General features: G+C 38.7%; 1 protein-coding gene and 1 non-coding gene across 2 annotated transcripts; both read right to left on the reverse strand.

Moving 5' to 3' along the window:
- Positions 1 to 986: 986 nt before the first annotated feature.
- Positions 987 to 15,424, reverse strand: LOC127619054 (KAT8 regulatory NSL complex subunit 2-like). Its single transcript, XM_052091775.1, has 10 exons — positions 15,350 to 15,424; positions 14,490 to 14,755; positions 14,229 to 14,404; positions 6,274 to 6,385; positions 6,005 to 6,168; positions 5,755 to 5,921; positions 3,353 to 3,443; positions 2,681 to 2,934; positions 1,628 to 1,825; positions 987 to 1,462 (listed from the first exon to the last, which is right to left on the reverse strand). Exons 2-10 carry the CDS (start codon positions 14,738 to 14,740, stop codon positions 1,367 to 1,369), a joined length of 1,509 nt encoding a protein of 502 aa, XP_051947735.1. The 5' UTR covers positions 14,741 to 14,755; positions 15,350 to 15,424; the 3' UTR covers positions 987 to 1,366.
- Positions 3,056 to 3,192, reverse strand: LOC127619388 (small nucleolar RNA SNORA2/SNORA34 family). The gene has a single exon (XR_007967558.1). It is a non-coding gene; the product is annotated as a small nucleolar RNA SNORA2/SNORA34 family (small nucleolar RNA).
- Positions 15,425 to 21,551: the final 6,127 nt, after the last annotated feature.

Below are 21,551 nucleotides of genomic sequence, written 5' to 3' on the forward strand. Positions count from 1 at the left end.
GTTCTCTTTACCGCTTGGCCTTATACATTTATCTTAAGTAGGTTTTTTTTTATTATTTGCTAGCCACATTTATTGTATTAATATTCTATGTAGTTAGATCTTATCTATGCATCTGCAGTGATTTCATTAATCATGACTTACCAGCGATATAGTTTTTTTTAAAGAGTTTTTTCCTTGCTAAATGAAAAGTTCACCCCAAATGTAAATTCTCTTATAATTTACTCACCCTCATGTTATCCCAGATGTGTATGGCTTTCTTTATTCTGTAGAACACACAATTAAGATGTTTAGAAGAATATATCATTTCTGTAGGTTCTACAGTGCATGAGAATGACTCCTAAAATATTAAAGCTTCAAAAAGCACATAAAGGCAGCATAAAAGCAATCAATTTGAATCCAGTGGTTAAATCTACATCAGAAGTGATATGATAGGTGTGGGTGAGAAACATAAATATTTAAGTTCTTTTTACTATAAATTCTCCTCCCTGCCCAGTAGGTGGCGATATGCACAAAGAATGCGAATCACTAATAACTAAATGCGAAAGCGGAGATTGGAAATAAAAACATTCTTAAATATTGATTTTTCTTACACACACACCCCAATAATCTAGCTTCTGACGGTATAGATTGAACCACTGGAAACATTTGTATTACTTTCATGTTGTCTTCATGTGCTTTTGGAGCTTCACAATTTTGGTATCCATTCACTTGCATCGTGAGGTTCTAGAGAGCTGAAATATTGTTTTAAATATCTTTGTGCTCAGCAGAAGAGTCATACATATCTGGTATTGCATGAGGGTGAGTAAATATTTTCATTTTTGAGTGTACTATCCCTTTAAAGAAAGAACATATTTAAATTAAATCTAGTTTAGTTTGACCAACACATCGGATAAGTAACTGGAAAAAACCAAGGCAATCACTTAAGTGATTAAGTGAAGCTCCAGAAGAGCTATAATTTAGCAAAATTATAATTAACGGAGGCAAGACACAATGTAAAAATGTATTTAAAGAAAAAATCCAAGCAGACAATGCATTGCAAATATGGAACTAAAAATGTACTTGGAAAAAATGGTGATGTGCTGAAACTCTCTGCAGCTTGGTGAAACTGTAATGAAACACTTCTCATCCTCACCTGCACTTCAAATTCCTTATAATTTCACAAGAGAAAAAACTTGGGGTCCAATCACTACATTTAGTTATCTAATGATTTACTAGGAGACCATTATGCCTAGTGATATTTTATGAAATGAAAAGGTTTTGTTTCAATGTTTTTAGCAATGAAAACATGCTTCTTGAAAAATGGCTTTTAGGCAAAGTTATTGAAACAGTTTGAAATATGAACAGTACAGCAGCTGAGAAAATCAGGTCAGAATAAGGCATCTGTTGTTTTCATGTCAGAGTCCTGTGATGAATTCTGTGTGGCGACTGCTTGTCCAACTGCTTCAAGTATTTCAGATTCAACCTGTAAAAAGACAAGATAAGTCTGGTGCTTGAGTGTTCACACGTGGTGCTAAAGCAACAGAAGACAGGAGTGCCTATATACACTATACGCTCACTAGTGAGCGGAAAGTACCATACGAAACAGAACTTTGGTCTGCTATACGAGAACAGAGACAGTAATCATTACCTGATCATCCACCTCATCTTTATCAGACAGCTTTGCATCTTGGGGAGAGGCATCAAGATCATCCTGCTCTGCCCCTGTCAGTATGTCCATGGGGGCCTCTGCAATCTCTCTGATGGTTTGGTCCTCTAAAGCAAGCGCGGTGTCAAATAGCAAGGGAGACGGAGGACACTGCAAACCCTCATCTTCAATGTCAAGATCCTACACATTAAAATACTTTTTAAAAGATGTTGGATATACATCACTGATTGTGAAGTTACAATGAATGAGGAATTTGAATCCAAGCAAGACTACATTCATGCATTTCTTGGGTAATTACCATCATGTAAATCTAGTACAAAGGCTCCCTAGTATGATCTGAGGTACCTCCTCCATTATGCGGTCATTTCATTCAGTTTTCATTATCTAAAATGGTGGAACAATTCTTCAAACTAAGGTCCATTTAGTTGAAATAAGTCAAAATGTTTATGCATGATAGTAACAATCCTTAAACCAAATTTGTTTTTAGCTTACCAAATATCTATTAAAATTAGAAATCCCCTAGTCGCTCTCATCCTCAAATATCATCGTTATGATGTCAGTGATTAAAGCAACCAGCAAACAAAGTCCAGCAATATTTTAAGACATTGCCCGTTTTCAAAAATACTGTGAACAAGTAATTGAAAGGCACATAAACGGTAACAGGGAAATCAGACGTTACCAAAAACTAAATTTAATGAGAGGTTCTACTGCGGGCACACAGAAAACGTCAGACAACCAAAATAAAGATCACTGCTGAACATTCAGATTCAGTTGTTTTTCCATTCATGCGAGGCTATAGCCAAGTACATTATTTACACAGCATGTTTGAGCAGCTGTTTGCAGGCATGTAGATACTTGATTGATACCTCTGCAGTATGAAGATGTAGCCAGGTGTTTGATGAACACAGTAAAGTGCAAGAAGCTGATTATTCGGATAATGTGAAACTTAATTTGAAGGGATATGCAAAAACAGCTGAGAAAAGCAATTGCACAGTGATTTGTTTTAATGGAGGTAAAAACCAACACAAATCATACATCACTGAATTCCAGAGGTAGGTTTTCTGTTGGCTGGAGCTCTGCGGCACTGAGGTACATGTCTGTGGGTGCAGAAGCCAGCTCCTCCGGGGCAAGAGACTCCTGTTCAGGCTGGTACATGGGTGGAGGTAGGGACAGGTGCAGAGGGCAACGGGGCTCCTCTGACTGTCCCATGTGCACAGGCCGGTCACAAGGAACATCCTTCAGGCCTGGGCACATCTTGAATAAAACTTGGCTACTGTCTTGATAAATGTCTAGTGTGAAGGTTTAAGGCAAAATAATAATAAATGGACCAAAGGGTAAATGACAATTCTCATGATGGGGTGAACTATCCCTTAAATATTGAATTTATAAGAAAAAGGAGGGCTGACTAAGAGGTGTTCCTTCTAACTGAACTGGCTCAACCCATTATATAAAACTGGGAAAGCCAACAGACCATAAGAAGACATTGCTTTAAGCCACTGTTTGAAACCAACAGCTACACCAAGCTGTGGGCCTTGATTCAGGGCTCCAAGGAGGCGGCATTTAGATATATGCCCAAATACAGGACATTTTCATAGATTAGCAGAACTAAATGATTAGTCTAGTTTTATTTTGCAATTTGAAAAAATAAAAATAAATACAAATGTAACAGATCTGAGGTATTGAAACACGATAAATGTGCAAGGATACGAGAGACACAATGACGAGTCATTGGCAGACATTGATTTGAGCAGCGTGTCCCCTCCACAAAAGAAATGCACCTCTGGCCAAAACGCATTGCCTGTGCAAAAAGAGAACAAAAAATTAAAGATATACAACAGACAATAATAAAAATAACTGACCATAACAATAGGCTCAGATTGTCTCTTCTGACTGAACTGACTTAAGTAGGGTTAACCCAAAAAAAGCCAGATTTAAGCAACTACTCGGTTCTGCACCAGCTAGACGACTATTAAAAACACTACTTGAATAAACCAAATTGATTTTTCTTTGCGCATTTGCATGCCGTCAGCAGCGCTGAATGCGCTTTCCATCTGAATTGCTCCCCAAATCTTGCCGTTACAATTGAGTCCAGTGGGGAGTGCTGTAGATGAGTGTCATTAATTTGTTAGATGAGAAATAATAGTGTCTGAGCTTTTGAAAGCAAAGCTTAGAGTAGCACTAACAATAAAGTATGCCGCGGTGGATGGCGTGAAGCCTCCACATTTGCTATGTCTCCGTGGATATGCGTTCAACAAGCCAAGTGATAAGATGCGTGGGTTGACGCTCTCAGACGCAGAGGCGACTGGGATTAGTCCTCCGCCACCCATAATTGAGGCGAATCACTACAATACAATTCTGAGATTTACCATTCTTTTAATTTAATCACCATCTAAAATAACATTCAAACCCAGTTCATGCATTTCTCACTGGCAAAAATAAGTGTGTGTGCCTCTAATGTAGAAACACCACAATGGCTGTCATAAAGGTTAGATAAATATGCAATGAAATAACCCTATCTTTTGCGGTAAAAAAATGCATCTACTGATGCGTCGTTCGTCACACAGGTTTATTTTTCACCAGCCCAGCACACTGCTAGGTGACATAGTTCAGTGATAGAAAGTAAAATTAATACTTCACTGTTTTAGCAGACTTGCACGTCAGTCGTCCACAATTTTAGTTTGACTGTTTATTGTTTTTTTTCACAGTTTAAAATGTAATTTGTATTGAAGGTTAGATGCATGGGGAGTTTTGATGATAGTATCAAGTTCATAAGCTTTGATGACAGGAGTCAGACATCCGGTGTGGCCAAATAGTTTTCCACATTCACATGCAGTAATTTTCACTCATATTTGCTCGCACACTAGAAACTCGTTTTTACATTGTTACATGATCTTTTTTCAGCAAATGAGATCAACCTGGCTAATAGTGTCAAATGTGACATAAAAAAATTCCCTTGAGCAGACTGCGCAATTGCACATCTACTTACCCGCAATACTTGAAGTCGGCAGGCAATGCCGTACCTGCAATAATGCACAATTCCAGGCACAGAATCGGTTGCCATTCTTGCATAACGCGACATGAGGGGGGAGTTTAAGTTACGCAGTTATATCTAGCATACCCATCTCAGTTGATAAGCCATTTATTCAATATGTATATGATTAATATAACATGTACAAAGCATGTACAAAAATAAAATTAATAAAAGGGAGTTGTTTTACAAAGGTAATTGTGTTAAATATACATATTTTCAAAATACATTGGGTAAATGTTATCTACGCATTAGAGAGAGGGTACGTGAAAGGATGTTGAATGTTTGGAGGGGTACACCAATGTAAAACGTTTGGGAACCACTGCTCCATTGGAGACATGCAAACCAACAAACAAGGATCTGCTTTTATGGTGGAAAGAAACTGCGAAGCGGTACAAGAAATGCTAAGCTGATCAGATCGGTATGAGTATGTGCGTTAAAACTCTCAACATGGTGTATTTTATAAAAAACAACTTTCACCACTTGTTTTAATGAATAACATGTGAATTGACAAAAGTGATTGCCTTTATGTAGACTCAAGAGTTTGTGAATTACCCTAATGCTGCCAGCATTAGTTTCCGTTTCTGAGCTCTGGGTGAGTGCAAAGTAAAAAATTATAATGTTTTTTAAATTTTTACTAATATTGTTCATTTCAGACTACTTTAAGTTGCCGTATTTTGAAATATATCAATAACTTCAAATATACATTTCACATATGTGTCATTTTTAACTTTTCAATAGTCGAGAGAGATTACTCTACTACAACATAAAAAAAAGCCTAGCCCTACTAAAAAATACAGCACTTTTCTGGCATTCAGGGCCCTTTGAAATGGTAATCAGCAAAACTGAAATAGAACATACCAGAAAAAAAGATGAGCCTTCTATTGTTTACACATAACGAAATAGTAATAATAATAATACCCAAAAATAGCAAACCAAATTTTTTTAATTTTCATTAGTTTAAATTTACACTTTTGAAACAATGAGTATGCTGTCCAGATTTCATTTACGTAATCCTTTCCTTCAAATTGGAGAAACAAAACCATGAGTCATGATATATTTCAAGAAAAGCCTTCGATACCTGTGGTGTTCCTCCCTCAGTAATAGCTTGTCTACGCTCTCTGAGCTGACGATGTAACAAAGCCTCCACGCCATAGCGGCGACGGTAGCGACGCAGGGCCTTTAATTTCTTCAGGTTCTCTCGCTCCTTCATGGACAGACCTTCTGGACCTGTTAGCAGGCTGCTCCCTGTGAACACAAACATTTAGTGTTCAAAGTTAGTCAATAGCAGTTCATCATGCCACTGTAAAGTAGAATGGGAGCCAACTTACCAATTGTCTCATGCTCAATTTTGCGGCTGTGCAGGTAGCGTCGTTTCTTTTCTTTCAATAATTGTTGCATGCGTTTAAATTGGTCAATGTAGAGGGACTGAAGTCTGATTAGCTTCTCCCGGGTGATGAGTGCCACTTCCTCTGCTGTGTATACACCCGCATGCCTATTGAAAATTAACCATCCTATAATTTACTTCTTAGGTGACATTCATTTAGCACTGATTTGGAGCAATTAAATAAAATCAATTATAAATTGAAGAATGTCTCACTTCAAAGGGTCTTCATGGTCACTGTCAAGGCTTTCAGCTTCACTGTCAGGTTCTCCTCTCCATGTTTGATCCAAAACAATTGGGTCCTGATCCTCTTCACTCCAGCTGTCATCTATACAGAGAATTCAACAGACATTCATCAATATAAAAATCCGATAAGAGTTAAAGAACAATGCAATTTTACAAATACGTTTGTAGGCTTTGATACAAAACTCCAAATTTAAGATTCAATTTAAACACATGTTTACATATATTAAAAGCTATATAAATTTTTTTTTAAAAAGTTTACCAAAAATAAATGCTTTTAACTCACCCTCATGCCATCCCAGATGTATATGACTTTCTTCTGCAGAACACAAAGATTTTTAGAAGAATATCTCAGCTATGCAGTAGGTCTATAAAATGCAAGTGAATGGTGACCAAAATCATGAAGCTACAAAAAGCACATTAAGGCAGCATAAAAGTAATCCATGAGACTTCAGTGGTTTAATCCATGTCTTCTGAAGGGATCTAATTGATTTTGGGTGAGAACAGACCCAAACTTCTCTCCATTTTCACTGTACATCTTGATATCAGTCTTGGCGATCATGATTTTAATCTAGATTACACTTTCTATAGCGTCATCTAGTGCTCTGCGCAAGCGTAAAGTGCTAGGAAGTGTAATTGAGCTTGAAATCATGATCTGAAGAATGCAATGGCAAGATGTATAGTAAAAAAAATGAGTTACATTTTGTTCCCTTCTATTAGATCTCTTCTGAAGCCATTGATTAAACCACAGGAATTGTATGGATTACTTTTATGCTGCCTTTGTGTTTTTGAGCTTTAAACATTTTAGTCACCATTCACTTGCCTTGTAAGTACCTACAGATTTGAGATTTTCTTCTAAAAAGCTTTGTGTTCTACAGAAGACAGTCATATACATCTGGGATGGCATGAGGGAGGGTAAATAAGAATAAAAAATGTTGTTGAACCATCCTTTTACATCAGCTCACCATATCTCAGGGATGTTTCCATTAAAATGCATCTCAATTAGGGCTGCAACTAAAGATCATTTTCATAATCGATTAATCTAACGATTATTCGGCGATTACTGCAATGATTAATCTTAACCGATTAATCAGCTTGTGCCCCAACTTAAAAGGTTGTATTAAACGTGCTTACAATAAAGAGGACAATTCTTTTTTATATATATATATATATATATATATAAAATGACATTCACCGAACTAAAGGGGGAAAAATACTTTATTAAAGTTTAATTCAGTTTAGAAATTCACTGTAAAAAAATATATATTATTGTGTGTTTTTGTCTTGTTTTCCATTTACAATTGTCTAAAAATCCTTAAAACAAGATAAATTTACTTGAGAAGCAACATAGAAGATATTTATAAGTCTGCTTCTCAAGTGAATGTATCTTTTTTTTAAAGGATTTTTAGATAATTTAATACAAATATTTGTATTTTTAATATTATATTCAACATTCTCAGATAACAATTTTTAAATCTGCAGTATAGTTCCTATAGTAAATGTACATTGTTTTAAATGAGTTTTAGGTATTTTGTTGTTTTGTATAATGGGGGTGAAGACTTCCTCTCTCACCCGCTCTCTTTTTGTTCAGTTCAATCATTAACCAAATAAAAATTAACTCATTAATAAAGCTGCGTATTGCAACATTTTTTCACAATAAGAAATGCACAGACACAAATTTTGATTCAATAAGTCGCGAGCAATCACGTTATGATCTAGCTGCATTAAGCGCAAACTCGAGGGGCGAGCGTCCCCATGACAGAGTGTGCATAAGTCGGATGTAGTTTCAATCTCTCCCCCTTAGATCAGGACACTTTGTGCAACTCACAAATGTGTTTTGAGAAGATTATCCTGCAGCAAAACATATGTCTTGGACAAATGGTGTGTCTTTACATGCCCATGACAAGGCCATGCCTCTAGTTGAGTGTTGTTTAACACCAATTGGGCAGATCTTGCCCTGTGACTCGTAAGCCAGGGCAATCACATCAACGAAAATTCTTTGCTTGGAGACGGACATTCCTTTTGTGTGTCCTCCATAGTACACAAAGAGCAGATCAGACAGACTGAACTGGCGGATGTGTTCAACGTATGCATGTAGTGCCCGCACAAGAGCATAACAAATGCAAGGATTGTTCCTCTTCCGAATTAAATGGAAGGAAGAAAGCTTTAAGGTTAGAACCTTAGGCACATAGCCTTTTCTGGGTTTGACAGTTGCTTTTGAAAGACTGGGGCCACACTCCAGACATGAATTGTCAATTGATAGTGCATTAATTCACCGACCCATTTACTGAGGCCAGAGCCAGCAGTAGTGCGGATTTAATGGAGAGCATGCACAAATCAAGAATCAAAAGGCTTGAAGGGGGGCCCTTGCGAGTGCTTTTAGGACCATGGTTAGGTTCCCAGTCAGGAATGTAGCTGGCTGAGGTGGATTTAATCATCTTGCTCCTCAAAAAGGAACTTTATGATTAAATCATGCTTGCCTATAGTGGCGCTGGCTTCAGGTGTGCGATACGAAGATATAGTCGCCACAAACTTTGAGCATTGAGGAATTGAGTCCTGTGTCTAATCGCTCTTCAATAAATTTAAGCATTTCAGGTATTGGGCAGTCCACTGGGTATTTGCTACGTTTCACCGGCCAGTGTATCATGGCAACATATATACGCCACTACTGTTGTGTTGTCCGAACGATTTAGAATGTGGTGATTCACAATATCAGAAAAGCTCTCAAAGCTAGAAAGACAGCCAGTAGCTCTAGGCGGTTGATTTGTCACAGCCGTTTTGCACATATTTCACGGGGATGAAAGTCAGGCGTCCATTACACACCATGCCACAGCCTGTGTTGAATGCATTTGTGGTCAGCACTTTCTTTCTGAAAACTTGACCCAGCATAACACCCTGTTGGAAGTAAGCTGGTGCTGTCCATGGTGTTAGAGCAGCCAGACAGTGGTGAGTTACCGCGATCCACATGAAAATGTTGAAAAACTTTGTTTAAAGAGCAACATGCAGGTTGGACACCCCTATATAGCATAGTGTATGTTGATGATAAAACAACTAGATTTTCTGAACTGGAGTAATATATATTTAGCCATTAACGATATTTTGAGATAAATTGTGATAAAATAACTTCCGCGTCTATAAAGCACTAACCGGAAGTGACGATGGGCTGAGGAGTCTGGTCAAGTTCAAGCTCAGGTTACAATGGATGCGAATGAAGAAACCGAAGTTCTCCGGTGTGGACGAACATGCCTATGATGGCCCACAGGCCTATAATTATGAGCAAATTAAGAGTTAAAATAATTAAAAGTAAGACTTACTCTGCTAAGTCCTCATTTTCGTTGCACAGAATGTCTGCTAACGTTAGCACTTTGTCCTCCAGTCCAGCCCGCGCCAAAATCCGGTGTACACTTTGACGGTGGACTTGATTCCATCGAGTGCACCGAGGGAACAGCATCAGTAATCAGCCTCACGTGGTCCTTACTCCGAAATCCCATCCGAGACTCCAACAAATCTCCAGGTTGATAATTCTCCGGAGTGAAATGTGCGCCACAAACGACCGAGTGTGTGGTAACAGACACGGCAGTGAAGTCTGCTCTCTCCACCTGCACAAAACGCTCTCAAGACCGAAAAGCCTTGTTTTTTCTAGAAGGAAAATGATGGACACGATGTCCTGACAGGCTGGAATTCGTGCAACCAGCATAAACACAATAATTTACCATTATGGCTTCTCTAAAACTTTCTGTCTCTCACTACTGCTCTAACTACATCAACACCCACAATGAGAGAGCTGACCGCGAGCTCTTTTGTTTGCCTCGCCCTACGTCATATGACGCGTTGATAGCGGGAAAGGCGTATTCCAGAGCCTAGCACATTTTCATCAAAATCTCTACATCAAATGAGATTTCATTAGTAATTTCTACATATGTGTTTTTAAAAGACCTCTGCAGACAATATAAAGTATTAATTCAGTTATAAATTCAACCTGCATGTTGCTCTTTAAACTGAAACAGACACAGAAGAATGGTCTGTAAACGCTGGTTCAGGAGATGCACATGCACAAACTCCTAAAAAGTAGATTTACTGTGTAGGGCCTCATGTATTCAGATACAAGACACAGGCAGGCCTAACGAAGTCGTAAAGCCTGACTGAGGCCCACAAAAACAAAGTCATAAATCTTACTGATAAAAACCGCGCCAAAATCAAACAAAGGGAGTACAAAACGGACTACAAATCCCAAGAAGCCTTGCTCACTTTACAACTGTGTGAAATTCCAAAGGATCGAACTCTCAACTCCTATTGGAGGAGGCACTCAACAGAACGCACCTCAACTATGATGTCATCAGGAGTAGAAATACCGTGAAAATCGCTCTGTACCTCGCTTCCAGCGACTTCTCTCGCTGTGCATAGAGGCAGTCATCACTGCTCTCAGGTGTTGCATCGTTGCAAAAGTAACATGCAACTTGAAACTGTGGCCATACAATCTCCATATCGCTTGACGAGTTGAGATTACATTGTGTTCCAACGAACACTTTAACGGATCCGAAGGAAACCGCATCATCCGTTTGCCTACAGAAGTGAAGGATCCCCTTTCCTCTTCAGTCAAGTTAACATCGCTGATTTCTCCGCCAGCCGTCGAGAATCAGCAGCCGCCCGCCGACAGAGCGAGATAACGGCCTCCCGTCATTACTCAAGCCTCGAGGAACCGAGTGGGAGTGAAACGACGGATGAACACATGTTCTTCATGCGCCCTCAAGCGATACAAGTAAGAGGTTACGTCTGGGCAGCGATAGGATATTTAGGTGTGTTATTCTTGTGGATCAAGTTTATTGTTTGTACAGTTTACGGACTGCGGAGTCCGCTCATTTATTGCTATTAATACTCAAGGTATTAAATGTAACGCTGTTATCACAAATGAGAGTTTGCTGTGTTGTAATCCAACCACGCTGGACTTGTGTATTTACGCCATTGCGGATGAGACCGGCACACAGTTTATCCATAACAGTTGCCTTCTCTCCCACGATCGCGAAACCGGCTTCGGCGGCGCCGCCACTTTCGCTCTCTCTCTCTCTCTGTGTCATACTAACCACACACACATAAATCGTACAAGCGAAAGACACACCGCACACGGGCATACGCCATTAACCGGCTTCTCTCCGCCCACATTCGCGGCCATACTCTCTGGCCGGAAATCTCACGTGACGTACTCTCCACGAGTCTCACGTCCGCGTCACTCCCCTCACACACACACACATACATTCCGTCCTCTCATGTGTTATAGGCTTATTTTGGTTACCATATCTATCATATCACTGTTTAATTTGTCGTTGAATGTCAGAAGTTTATTGACTGCATTGTATTGATTATTAATTGATATTATATTTTCAATAAACTTCGTTATAATTAAAAGTGTTTTAGTTTGTTTTGCATACGCATGTCAAAGGCTGGCAGGGGATGCCAGTGCTCGAATTCAACCCTTCGTTGTTCCCTTTTTAATCTTGATGATCTAGGGACATCAATTTTCCTAAGAGAACAATCTAACATTGAGACTGTTATACTGTCTGGTTATTAGTCCCTGATTCCAGGGTGGTGATCCGTCTACATTAATCCTAATTAATATTCTATTGATTTTGATATTTGACAATTATCTTTGATGATTGTTGTATTTGAACGGTCAATAAGATAGTGTTAAGACTAATCAATGTTTAATTTTAATCATTATTATCTTTGATAATTCATATTCTGTTAAATTTGATGATTGTTGATTTAAAGGATTAAAAAAGCTAACATTGATTCTAATCAATGTTCTATTGATTTTAATAATTGATAGATATCTATGATAATTATTGCTAATAACCAAACCCGCTCCTAAACTGTGAGCCCTACAACTAGCTTTGGAAGTGTGCTTTTCGGCAGTTTACATTGGACCAGATTTTCCACATGGCAAAGCAGCAAGACTCCATGTATGCTCAGTAGTGCCTCTGATTGGCTAGTAATTACAGTTGCATCTGCCATCGTTTGGGCCACAGCTTGCGTGGCTTTACCAGGTAGAGATTTGCGGCTACTGCCATTTTGGGGAGGGGGTCCACATTTGAGAGGACGTAATCACTGCATGGGCGAGCTGAATATGGCTCACACCAGGATTTTGAACGTTTGTTATGAACTTCAGGGAAGAACGGGGCAGATCTATGAGACGCAGTCGCCGGACCGCAGGAACCATTCATCAAGGCGAGATTGTGTAGGTTCCTTTGTAGAAGACCACTCGATATTGAGCTCTTCGACAACCCCTGAAAGGACACAAAGCATCTTCTTGTCAATGGCCAAACACACTTCTTGCTCGGGGAAGGGGTGGCGGCGTCATACACTGACCACCTGCCTGATGCAGCGAGGGACATGACATCATCCCCAGCATCAGAACTGCTGAATGAGAAGAGGCAGTGCGCTCATGTGGAGGCCCGGAGCTCATCACGCACATAATGTATTGGCATAGATGCACTGCTTGGAGATTGAGGGGCTCACGGGGCATGTGCTGGCACGAGGTCCACCTCCAATTCATCCAACTCAACCTCGCGGCCCTGCAGTGCCTCCTCGTGTGATCCCTTGGGTGTGACAGAAGAGGCAGGTGGGAGGGCGAGTGAGGCTAAATTGTCCCACAGAACGAGGGCGATTCACGAGCGAAGCGTCTTGAGACTTGTGCCCTCGCAGTGAAATGCTGATCTGATGGCCGGATGTGCCTCTTGCACAAGAAACACTTACGGAACGAATTTTTAAAAAGATGCAAAAACATAAGAAACTCTTTTATATTGATATATTTATACACACAATATTAAATAGCTTTTTAAGGATACACAACACCTGCCGAATCACTGTGGGGAATCAGGATGATGAAGCAGCCCGTTCACCAGCGAAGCGTTAAGGCGGAGTGATGTTTGCCGGAACACTGCAGGGGAGAGTATTCTCGTTGCCGTGAAGATCCGCCCGCTGACTAGTGTAGTTCACGGCGAAGCAGTACAGGGCTTCTAGATGAGAGATGAATCGCTGTCTTGAAGTAATAAAATTCTGGAGGAATGGTGTTTGTCCACCTGCTTTTATAGCAGACAGCTTCGTGCTTAAAAGGGCGGGTCTCAAACACCATAGCAAATATTAAAATATTGCTGTTATTGTAGAGCAGTTTCAACTAGGTTGTGTGGAAGGACACTCCCCATATGCATTAGCAATTGTCAATTGTACAGAGTAGTAAGGAAACAGAGTATCCACAGAGTAATCCCATTATTCTCTGCTTTTGACGTCAAACCGTGAAGAGACATATGCTCAACACATGCACACATTGGATAAGTCAATGAGAACACCGGCAAAGGTGTTTACATGCCTGAAGAAATCGGAGCAATGGGCAAAAATCTACTCGTCGACCAGTTTCTTATGCCGCTTATGACCTTCCACCGATAAAGGAACAGTGTTTATTGGGTTAACATGACCACACGCGTTGTCGGCATATTAAGCATAATCAGTGTAAGAGCATAAATGCGTTCAGTGCGTTACTGCATGATACAATACAGCAAAAAGTAATGAAGACAAAGAAAACACAAAAATAAGAAGCAGAATTATGTTATTTTAGTGCAGTACCTGTATTGAGCTTCAGATGTTTGAGCTTCTCAATGTCTCTGCATGTTGATATTAGACACACTGAAGAATTTGTGAAGTTCTCGTGATTATGTATTTGTTTTTTCAAATTTTTTAAATGGACAGTTATTTATTTTTAAAGCCGCACATAACCGGCAAAGTTTAAACTTTTGTTTTAGCGCAAATGTTGATTGAAAGTGGAAGGGTGGAGGACTGGGATCAGATCACCAAAATGCATCTTAACAACAGGTGGAAACAGGGTCCAAAACTTTTGTTTAAGTACAGTACATGATGCAAAGCCAGTTATAGCTCACCTAGTATGCGACTAGCTTCACTACGCCCCTCTTGACTGTAAACTCCAGACTCTGGCCGACTGTAGCCACTGAGCTGAGACAGCAGAACTTCAGGGGAAGGTCCCGAGGAGGCTTTCCGCATTTGAGCTTGTTGAACCAAAGCATTTCTGCGTGCGTGCTCAGCACAGAATGTAACCCTAAGAGAATGGAAAGCAGCACCATTGGTCAAATACATTTCCTAGCAACATTTATAAATACATAAGGGAGTAAAGAATAACACACCCTTCTTTCTTCTCTGGTTTCGGGGCTGCATTGGGGCAGCGCTTGCCATTCTTATTGGACACATAGCTGCATTGCCTGTAAGGAGCATTCTTATCCTCTAGTACGTGTTTGATGCAGTACTCTAGACCCTCCAGGCGAGGCTGTGAACAGGGTCTCTGGGTATGTGAGCAGGTCTGAGGCTCCTGGGCTCGAGCAGTCTGAGTCACTCTACCCCTACTAGACGGCAACACGTGGATCCGAATCCTGTTCATTGCTGAAGGGTCGCGCTAAAGTCAAACATACAAAATATATACATAAATACAAACACCACCATTTACGATACATTTTTGACAACATAAAGAGCATTTATAACGTCTTTAAACAGGTTGCACTGAATTCCCATTGCCATGTGCTAGCATGAAAAAGCTCACCCAAGCTGCACACAAATTAATTATGCCCATGTATCAAAAGCCAAATACGTGCAGTGTTTGTTAACGTGCATTCTTTAAGTTATATAACAATATATGGTAGTTTAGTCAACATACGATTTTCAATTAGATCCTGTGACCAACTGTCATCACAAAGAGCTGCCAGACATTGAAATAAAATAACATGGCTTAGCATAAAGAAAATATAAATGTAACATTATAATGACTCGGGGATATTAAATTAATAAGATTGATGTTGTCGTCTACCGTAGAAAGCGCCAAATACATACGTCAATACTGCTGTGCAGCCATCTTTGAAATGGGAGGGCAATATATTCGATTTAAACTATCACTAAAACACAAGAACTGATATTCTTAACCAATAAATATTATCCATTTAGTGCTAGATCATGTTGAAAGTTGTAATCTGGCATTTCTAGGAGCAAAACTCACCGATATAGTGACACTTATGTTAAGGTTTGGCTTAGATCTTCCCGCAGACCTTCCTGCGATGAACGCCACACACAATGAGCCACTAGTGCTAGGGCCATCATCAACTCCCTCCTACGTTAACGTTGATTGGACCACAGGCTAAGAAGAATGATTTGATTGGAGGACGTACTTCTTGATTGAGTATATTGCGTTACTATTGGCCACTAGATCCTTCGTTGCCAGGAAATGTACGCATCAAGTGAGAGACGTGTAACAAAATAAAACCCCACTTAGATTTACATCTAATTTACATTTTATTTTAAACATTTAATATTAATGGAAATAAGGAGAAGTAGGCAATCTCTATTAAAGTAAAAAATCTAATGCAAAGAGCAGGAGGTCACTGCTTATAAATTCATGCTTTGTTTTGTGACAGAGGTTTAGATTGTCCATAGAGCTGCCATGACTTGTACATCCTTAATAGTTTCTTCAGATGTGGTTTGGGTGGATCCTGTGGGGATGTAAAAATTTTACTTTATCAACATACACATTCAAGTATTTTCATATAATGCAGTATTCTCCTCTGAAACAGTTGTCCTGTGATTTGAAAATATAGGGATATGCAAAGGTTCTGTCAGATTAAGATATGCTTATAATTAGATTCCTCCGTAGGAGGGAATCTATTGTAATTGATGGTTTTATTATTATTATTATTATTATTATTATTATTATTATTATTATTATTATTATTATTATTCTTCTTCTCCTTGAGCCCCAATAGCTCAAAAAGTCACTGGTCAAAAATTTTGTAAATTGGCACATTGATACTCCATGCCAACGGGTACCCCCAAACCAAGAATGGCCCACATTCGCCCATAGGTGGCGCTACAGGCCACGCCCAAAAAACAAAATTCAAAGTGATACAATTTCCACGCCATTTGTCCAAATCTTCTGAAATTTGGTGTACATGCCTCATTCCTCATGGGGAACAAAAAAGCCTCAAGAACCCATAACTTCCGCCATGATGGATTTTCCCGTACGTTGAAAATTTGCGAAAACCTACAAAACTCTTCTTCTCCTGAACCGTAGCTCCAATTGACTTGAAATTTGGTACACATGTGTAGAATGGACATCCTTGAAAACGTTACTTAGGAAAAATGAATACGATACAAAATGGCTGAAAGGGGCGTGTTTATGTAAATGTCCAAATTTTAACAATATATACGTGTCAATAAATCAAATGTAATTTTGACTGATGGTTTTTCAAACCTAACATGCTTAAAGATGACATCACTCTGAAGTACTGTGCAAAGAATGGCCATGCCAAAATTCCCATTTTCTGGTCAAAAATGTTCTAATTTGGTAAATTAATAGTACAAGCCAACAGGAATCCACAAACCAAGAATGACCGACATACGCCACTAGGGGGCACTACAGGACAAGCCAAAATTCCCATTTTCTGGTCAAAAATGTTCTAATTCGGTACAAGAATAGTACAGGCCAACAGGAATCCACAAACCAAGAATGACCGACATTCGCCACTAGGGGGCACTACAGGACAAGCCAAAATTCCCATTTTCTGGTCAAAAATTTTCAAATTTGGTACTTTGATACTACAGGCCAACAGGAACCCACATACCAAGTGTGGCCCACATTCGCCCTTAGAGGGCGCTACAGGCTACTCCAAAATTTCGTTTTCTGGTCAAAAACGTTCTAATTTGGTACATTGATACTGCAGGTCAACAGGAACCCTCAAACCAAGAATGGCCAACATTCGCCCCTAGGGGGCACTACAGGCCATGCCGAAATTCCCATTTTCTGGTCAAAAATGTTCTAATTTGGTACATTAATAGTACAGGCCAAAAGGAATCCACAAACCAAGAATGACCGACATTCACCACTAGGTGGCGCTAGAGGCCAAGCCGAAATTCCCATTTTCTGGTCAAAAAAGTTATAATTTGGTACATTGATACTACAGGCCAACAGGAACCCACAAACCAAGTATGGCCCACATTCGCCATTAGGGGGCGCTACAGGCCACTCCCAAAATTTCGTTTTCTGGTCAAAAATTTTCTAATATGGTACATTGATACTACTGGCCAACAGGAACCCACAAACAAAGAATGGCCAACATTCGCCCCTAGGGGGCACTAGAGGCCACGCCGAAATTCCCATTTTATGGTCAAAAATGTTCTAATTTGGTACATTGATACTACAGGTCAACAGGAACCCTCAAACCAAGAATGGCCAACATTCACCCCTAGGGGCGCTACAGGTAATTCCCAAAAGTCCCATTTTCTGGTCAAATATTTTCTAATTATGTACATTGATACTACAGGCCAACAGGAACCCACAAACCAAGAATGACCCACATTTGCCCATAGGAGGCGCTACAGGCCACGCCCCCAAAAAATATTTTCAAAGTGATACCATTTCCACGCCATTTAACCAATTCTTTTGAATCTTGGTGTACATGCCTCATTTCTCATTGGGAACAAAAACGCCTCAAGGATCCATAAGGTATGATGGATTTTCCTGTAGACTGAAAATGTTTCGTTTAGGATTCAGACAGAAATACATGTTTTTGGATTCATCCATTGAGAGGGTTTAACCCCAACCCTCTACTGATCAATTTGAAATGATTTGCCATTTTGAGGAGGAATCCGCATTGCTGCTTGCAGCTATATTTTTTTTTATATTTCAAAGATGTTTATATTACACAACAGTGTTTTAGTGCCACATATAAATAAAATACAAATCTTAAGATTTCTTGTAATGACAAAAACGTAATAGCATTATGAGAACAAAATCCTGATGTTTTAAAAATAAAACAAAATTGCAGGAAGAAAGTCGTATCTTTATGAAATTAAAGTTGTAATATATTGAGAGTTTTTGTTTTAGAAAAATGTGTAGCATTACGAGATTAAAGTTGTGATATTTTGAGTATAAAGAAAAAATTACAACAATAAAGTTGAAGCATTATGAAATTAAAGTCATAATATTCTGTGAATAAAGTAAAAATTACAACAATAAAATCAGATCAGTATGAAAATAGTAGTAATATTTTAGAATTAAGTAAAAATTACGACAATACAATCAGATCAGTATGAAAATAGTAGTAATATTTTTAGAATTAAGTAAAAATTACATCATTGAGGTTATTGCACTGAGATTAAAGTCGTTATATTTTGAGAATAAAGTCAAAATTATGACAATTAAGTCATATCATTTTGAAATAAAAGTAATATTTTGAGAATAGTCAAAATTACAGCAATAAAGTCGTATCATAATGAAATTAAAGTCGTAATATTTTGAGAATAAAGTCCAAATTACAACGATAAAGTCATAGCATTATATTCCAGCATTGAAGGACATCCGGGGCTTAGCCCAGACAATTTTATTTTCACACTAGCAACCACTTCTCTGTAGTCCAAAGCTGGTGAGAGGGTATTCTTTGAGTTTTGCTCTGGCTGGGCCTGTTTCTACAGTTCCTAAATCTTCCACTCTAGTACTATCCTCAACATCCTCTCTCCTCCCTGAATCATCTGTGATGCAAAAGAACAGATACAAGCATATAACTTATTGCAAATCAGCTTCAAACAACTAATTCATCAAGTGCTACATATGTCAAATTGTAGACCAATACCATTGAAGAAAATGTATTGGGAAGAGCAGATCAGTGGGATTGCCCTAAGATCTATCATGATTCTTGAATTTTCATGTACATTAACAATAAAGTCATCACAAAAGAGTTATATTATAGTGAGTAAAGTGAAGTAAAAAATTTTTTTTATATAAATAATTTAATTTTTTTGACATAAATAGTCAAAATGATGTATAAGATCCTAAGTTAAAGCAATACATGAATGACTTTAGTCTAAGTTCATTGACACACCATGGCATCGAATTGTATATAATTCTCCATGTTCATCTGTCAAAATCCTTTCATTAGGATCATTGTGATAAGAAATGTTTCACTTTTAACTTTCTCTAAAGTAAAGTGACTGATTAATTGTTACCAGTTTCCATGCCTGATTCTGGCACATCTTTGCTACCCTCAAAGTGTATATTTACAACAAACTAATATCACAAAACAAGTCACACATACATTTTATGCTAATGCTTATTGGTTATCCTTAGAGAAAATAACACCTGATAAACAAGAAAATTATACTCCAGACTGGACTCGAACCACGGCATCAAGCGTGAGAGGCAGAAGCGCTAACCACGAGGATATAGGTTATAACATGTGATGTAAGTCAGTAGCAGACGTCTTGAGGTTTAGCCTACTGTGAGTGAAAGCCAGCCAGATGATGATCTTTAGACTTTAAGGACAAAAACAAATGTGAATTCTTACCCACTGACTTCTTTCGGAAATTTTAGAAGCCTCATTTGCTTCATTTTTGCTGTCTTTCCTGCTAACTGCTGTTAACTCGCCACTAAGTAAAGTAAGTTGATGTCAGCTCCTCCCCTACCTGCTGCATATTCAACAGAGAGGAAGAAATGGAGTCGCCCATAGGCTACCGACAGCAAAGGAACTTATTCTATAGGCTAGATTATGCCTATGTCTATTTTTACAGGCTGTATGCAGTATGTGCAAAGCCAAAGCACAATGAAATAAGGCAACTTATGATTACGGGGGGTTACATAGGCTTTTGTCTGGTTTCATATTTGTCAGTCAACTTTTCAAAATACATTCGGGGCTACACTGAAAACATTCGAGGCTGAAGCCCCGGCAAAATCGTCTGCCGCCGCCTCTGGCATTATGAAATTAAAATCATAATATTTTAAGAATAAAGTAAAAATTACAACAATAAAGTCGAAGCATTATGAGATTAAAGTCGTAATATTTTAAGATTAAATCTACCTGTTGATCTTCCAAGTGGTGAAGGTCTTTCCATGAGCACACTGGAAGGGAAGGAGAGCAAGGTCACCAGACTAAAGCACTCTTTATTCAAAATGTGATTGAACTTAATTGCTTGAAAACCAAACAAACAATTATATTTTAATGTTGTGCATGGAAATATTACTCAGCAAATTGACACCACTCTCCCGTTCCTGTTAGGGTTTCCAATCGATTCTCCCCACTTGGTGATGCACCCACTGAGAATCATGTTGAAAGACCCTTAATAATGGTGATTCTATTGTAAGGAATGTGGAAATAGAGACTCCAGCCACTATTGTAAAATGCATTTCAGGGGCTCGGGTGTCTGACATCAGATCAAATTTACAAGTGATGGCTAATGCTAAACATAGATTTTCTAAAATTGTTATTCATGTCGGCACTAATGATGTCCGGCTTCACCAGTCAGAGATCACTAAAGATAATGTTAAAGAGGTGTGTGACCTTGCAAAATCAATGTCAGACACTGTAATATGCTCTGGCCCCATCCCTGCTCATCGTGGTGACGAGGTTTATAGTAACACGAGGCGAGTTTATTTATATAGTACATTTAATACAATTCAAATTGCTTTACATATACATTTGAAAGAAAATACAAGATACATAAAAAAATAATAACCAATTAAGAACATGAATAACAAAAATTATAAACACATTGAGAAAAAGTTATATCAAAATAAAATACAAATAATTAAATAGAATAATTAAAATGAAAGAAAGACAAAGCAAAATGATTCAGTGAAATGATGAAGTGCAGCACGATGCTCAGTCAGAAAATGTATAGCTAAACAGAAGTGTTTTCAGTCTGGATTGAAATGTGGCTACTGCTGAGGCACATCTGACCTCTTCTGGAATCTGGTTCCAGCTGCGGGTCACATAATAGCTAAACACTGTCTCGCCTTGTTTTGAGTGAACCCTCTGTATGTCTAACTGACTTGATCCTAATGATCTGAGAGGTCTGTTAGGGTTATATTCGCACTGACGTGCGGTCTGGGTAGGCAAACTAGGCACTGCCTACCCTGCCAAAATTCAAAAATAAAATGTTTATTAAATAATAAACTTGTATTTGTATTTTTACTTTTTATTCTTGTGATTTATATATGCAATATGTGTGTTATTCCAATTGTTTAGACGTTATGATGGCAAATGTAGCAGTTACGCATAATCAACTAAAAACAAATGGTAGAATAAGCAGTGCTTTCACGGTCCATTCATTGCAGACGACACGCGGAAAACCCATGTTGCGCATGCGCACTTCGATCCTGTATTCTTTAACATGTACGGCAAAAAGCACAAATCTGCTGTGCCTTTTGACGTAAA

This window comes from Xyrauchen texanus, chromosome 25, assembly GCF_025860055.1.
Source record: "Xyrauchen texanus isolate HMW12.3.18 chromosome 25, RBS_HiC_50CHRs, whole genome shotgun sequence".
Classification (NCBI taxonomy): domain Eukaryota; kingdom Metazoa; phylum Chordata; class Actinopteri; order Cypriniformes; family Catostomidae; genus Xyrauchen; species Xyrauchen texanus.

What these genes read in the sequence shown, in the direction of transcription:
- LOC127619054 (XM_052091775.1), bottom strand. Translation starts at nt 14,740, where the DNA reads ATGAACAGGATTCGGATCCACGTGTTGCCGTCTAGTAGGGGTAGAGTG. An exon ending in AAACCAGAGAAGAAAGAAGG is followed by an intron (nt 14,405 to 14,489) that starts GTGTGTTATTCT and finishes CCATTCTCTTAG; the next exon opens with GGTTACATTCTGTGCTGAGC. An exon ending in AAGATGAGGTGGATGATCAG is followed by an intron (nt 1,463 to 1,627) that starts GTAATGATTACT and finishes GTCTTTTTACAG; the next exon opens with GTTGAATCTGAAATACTTGA.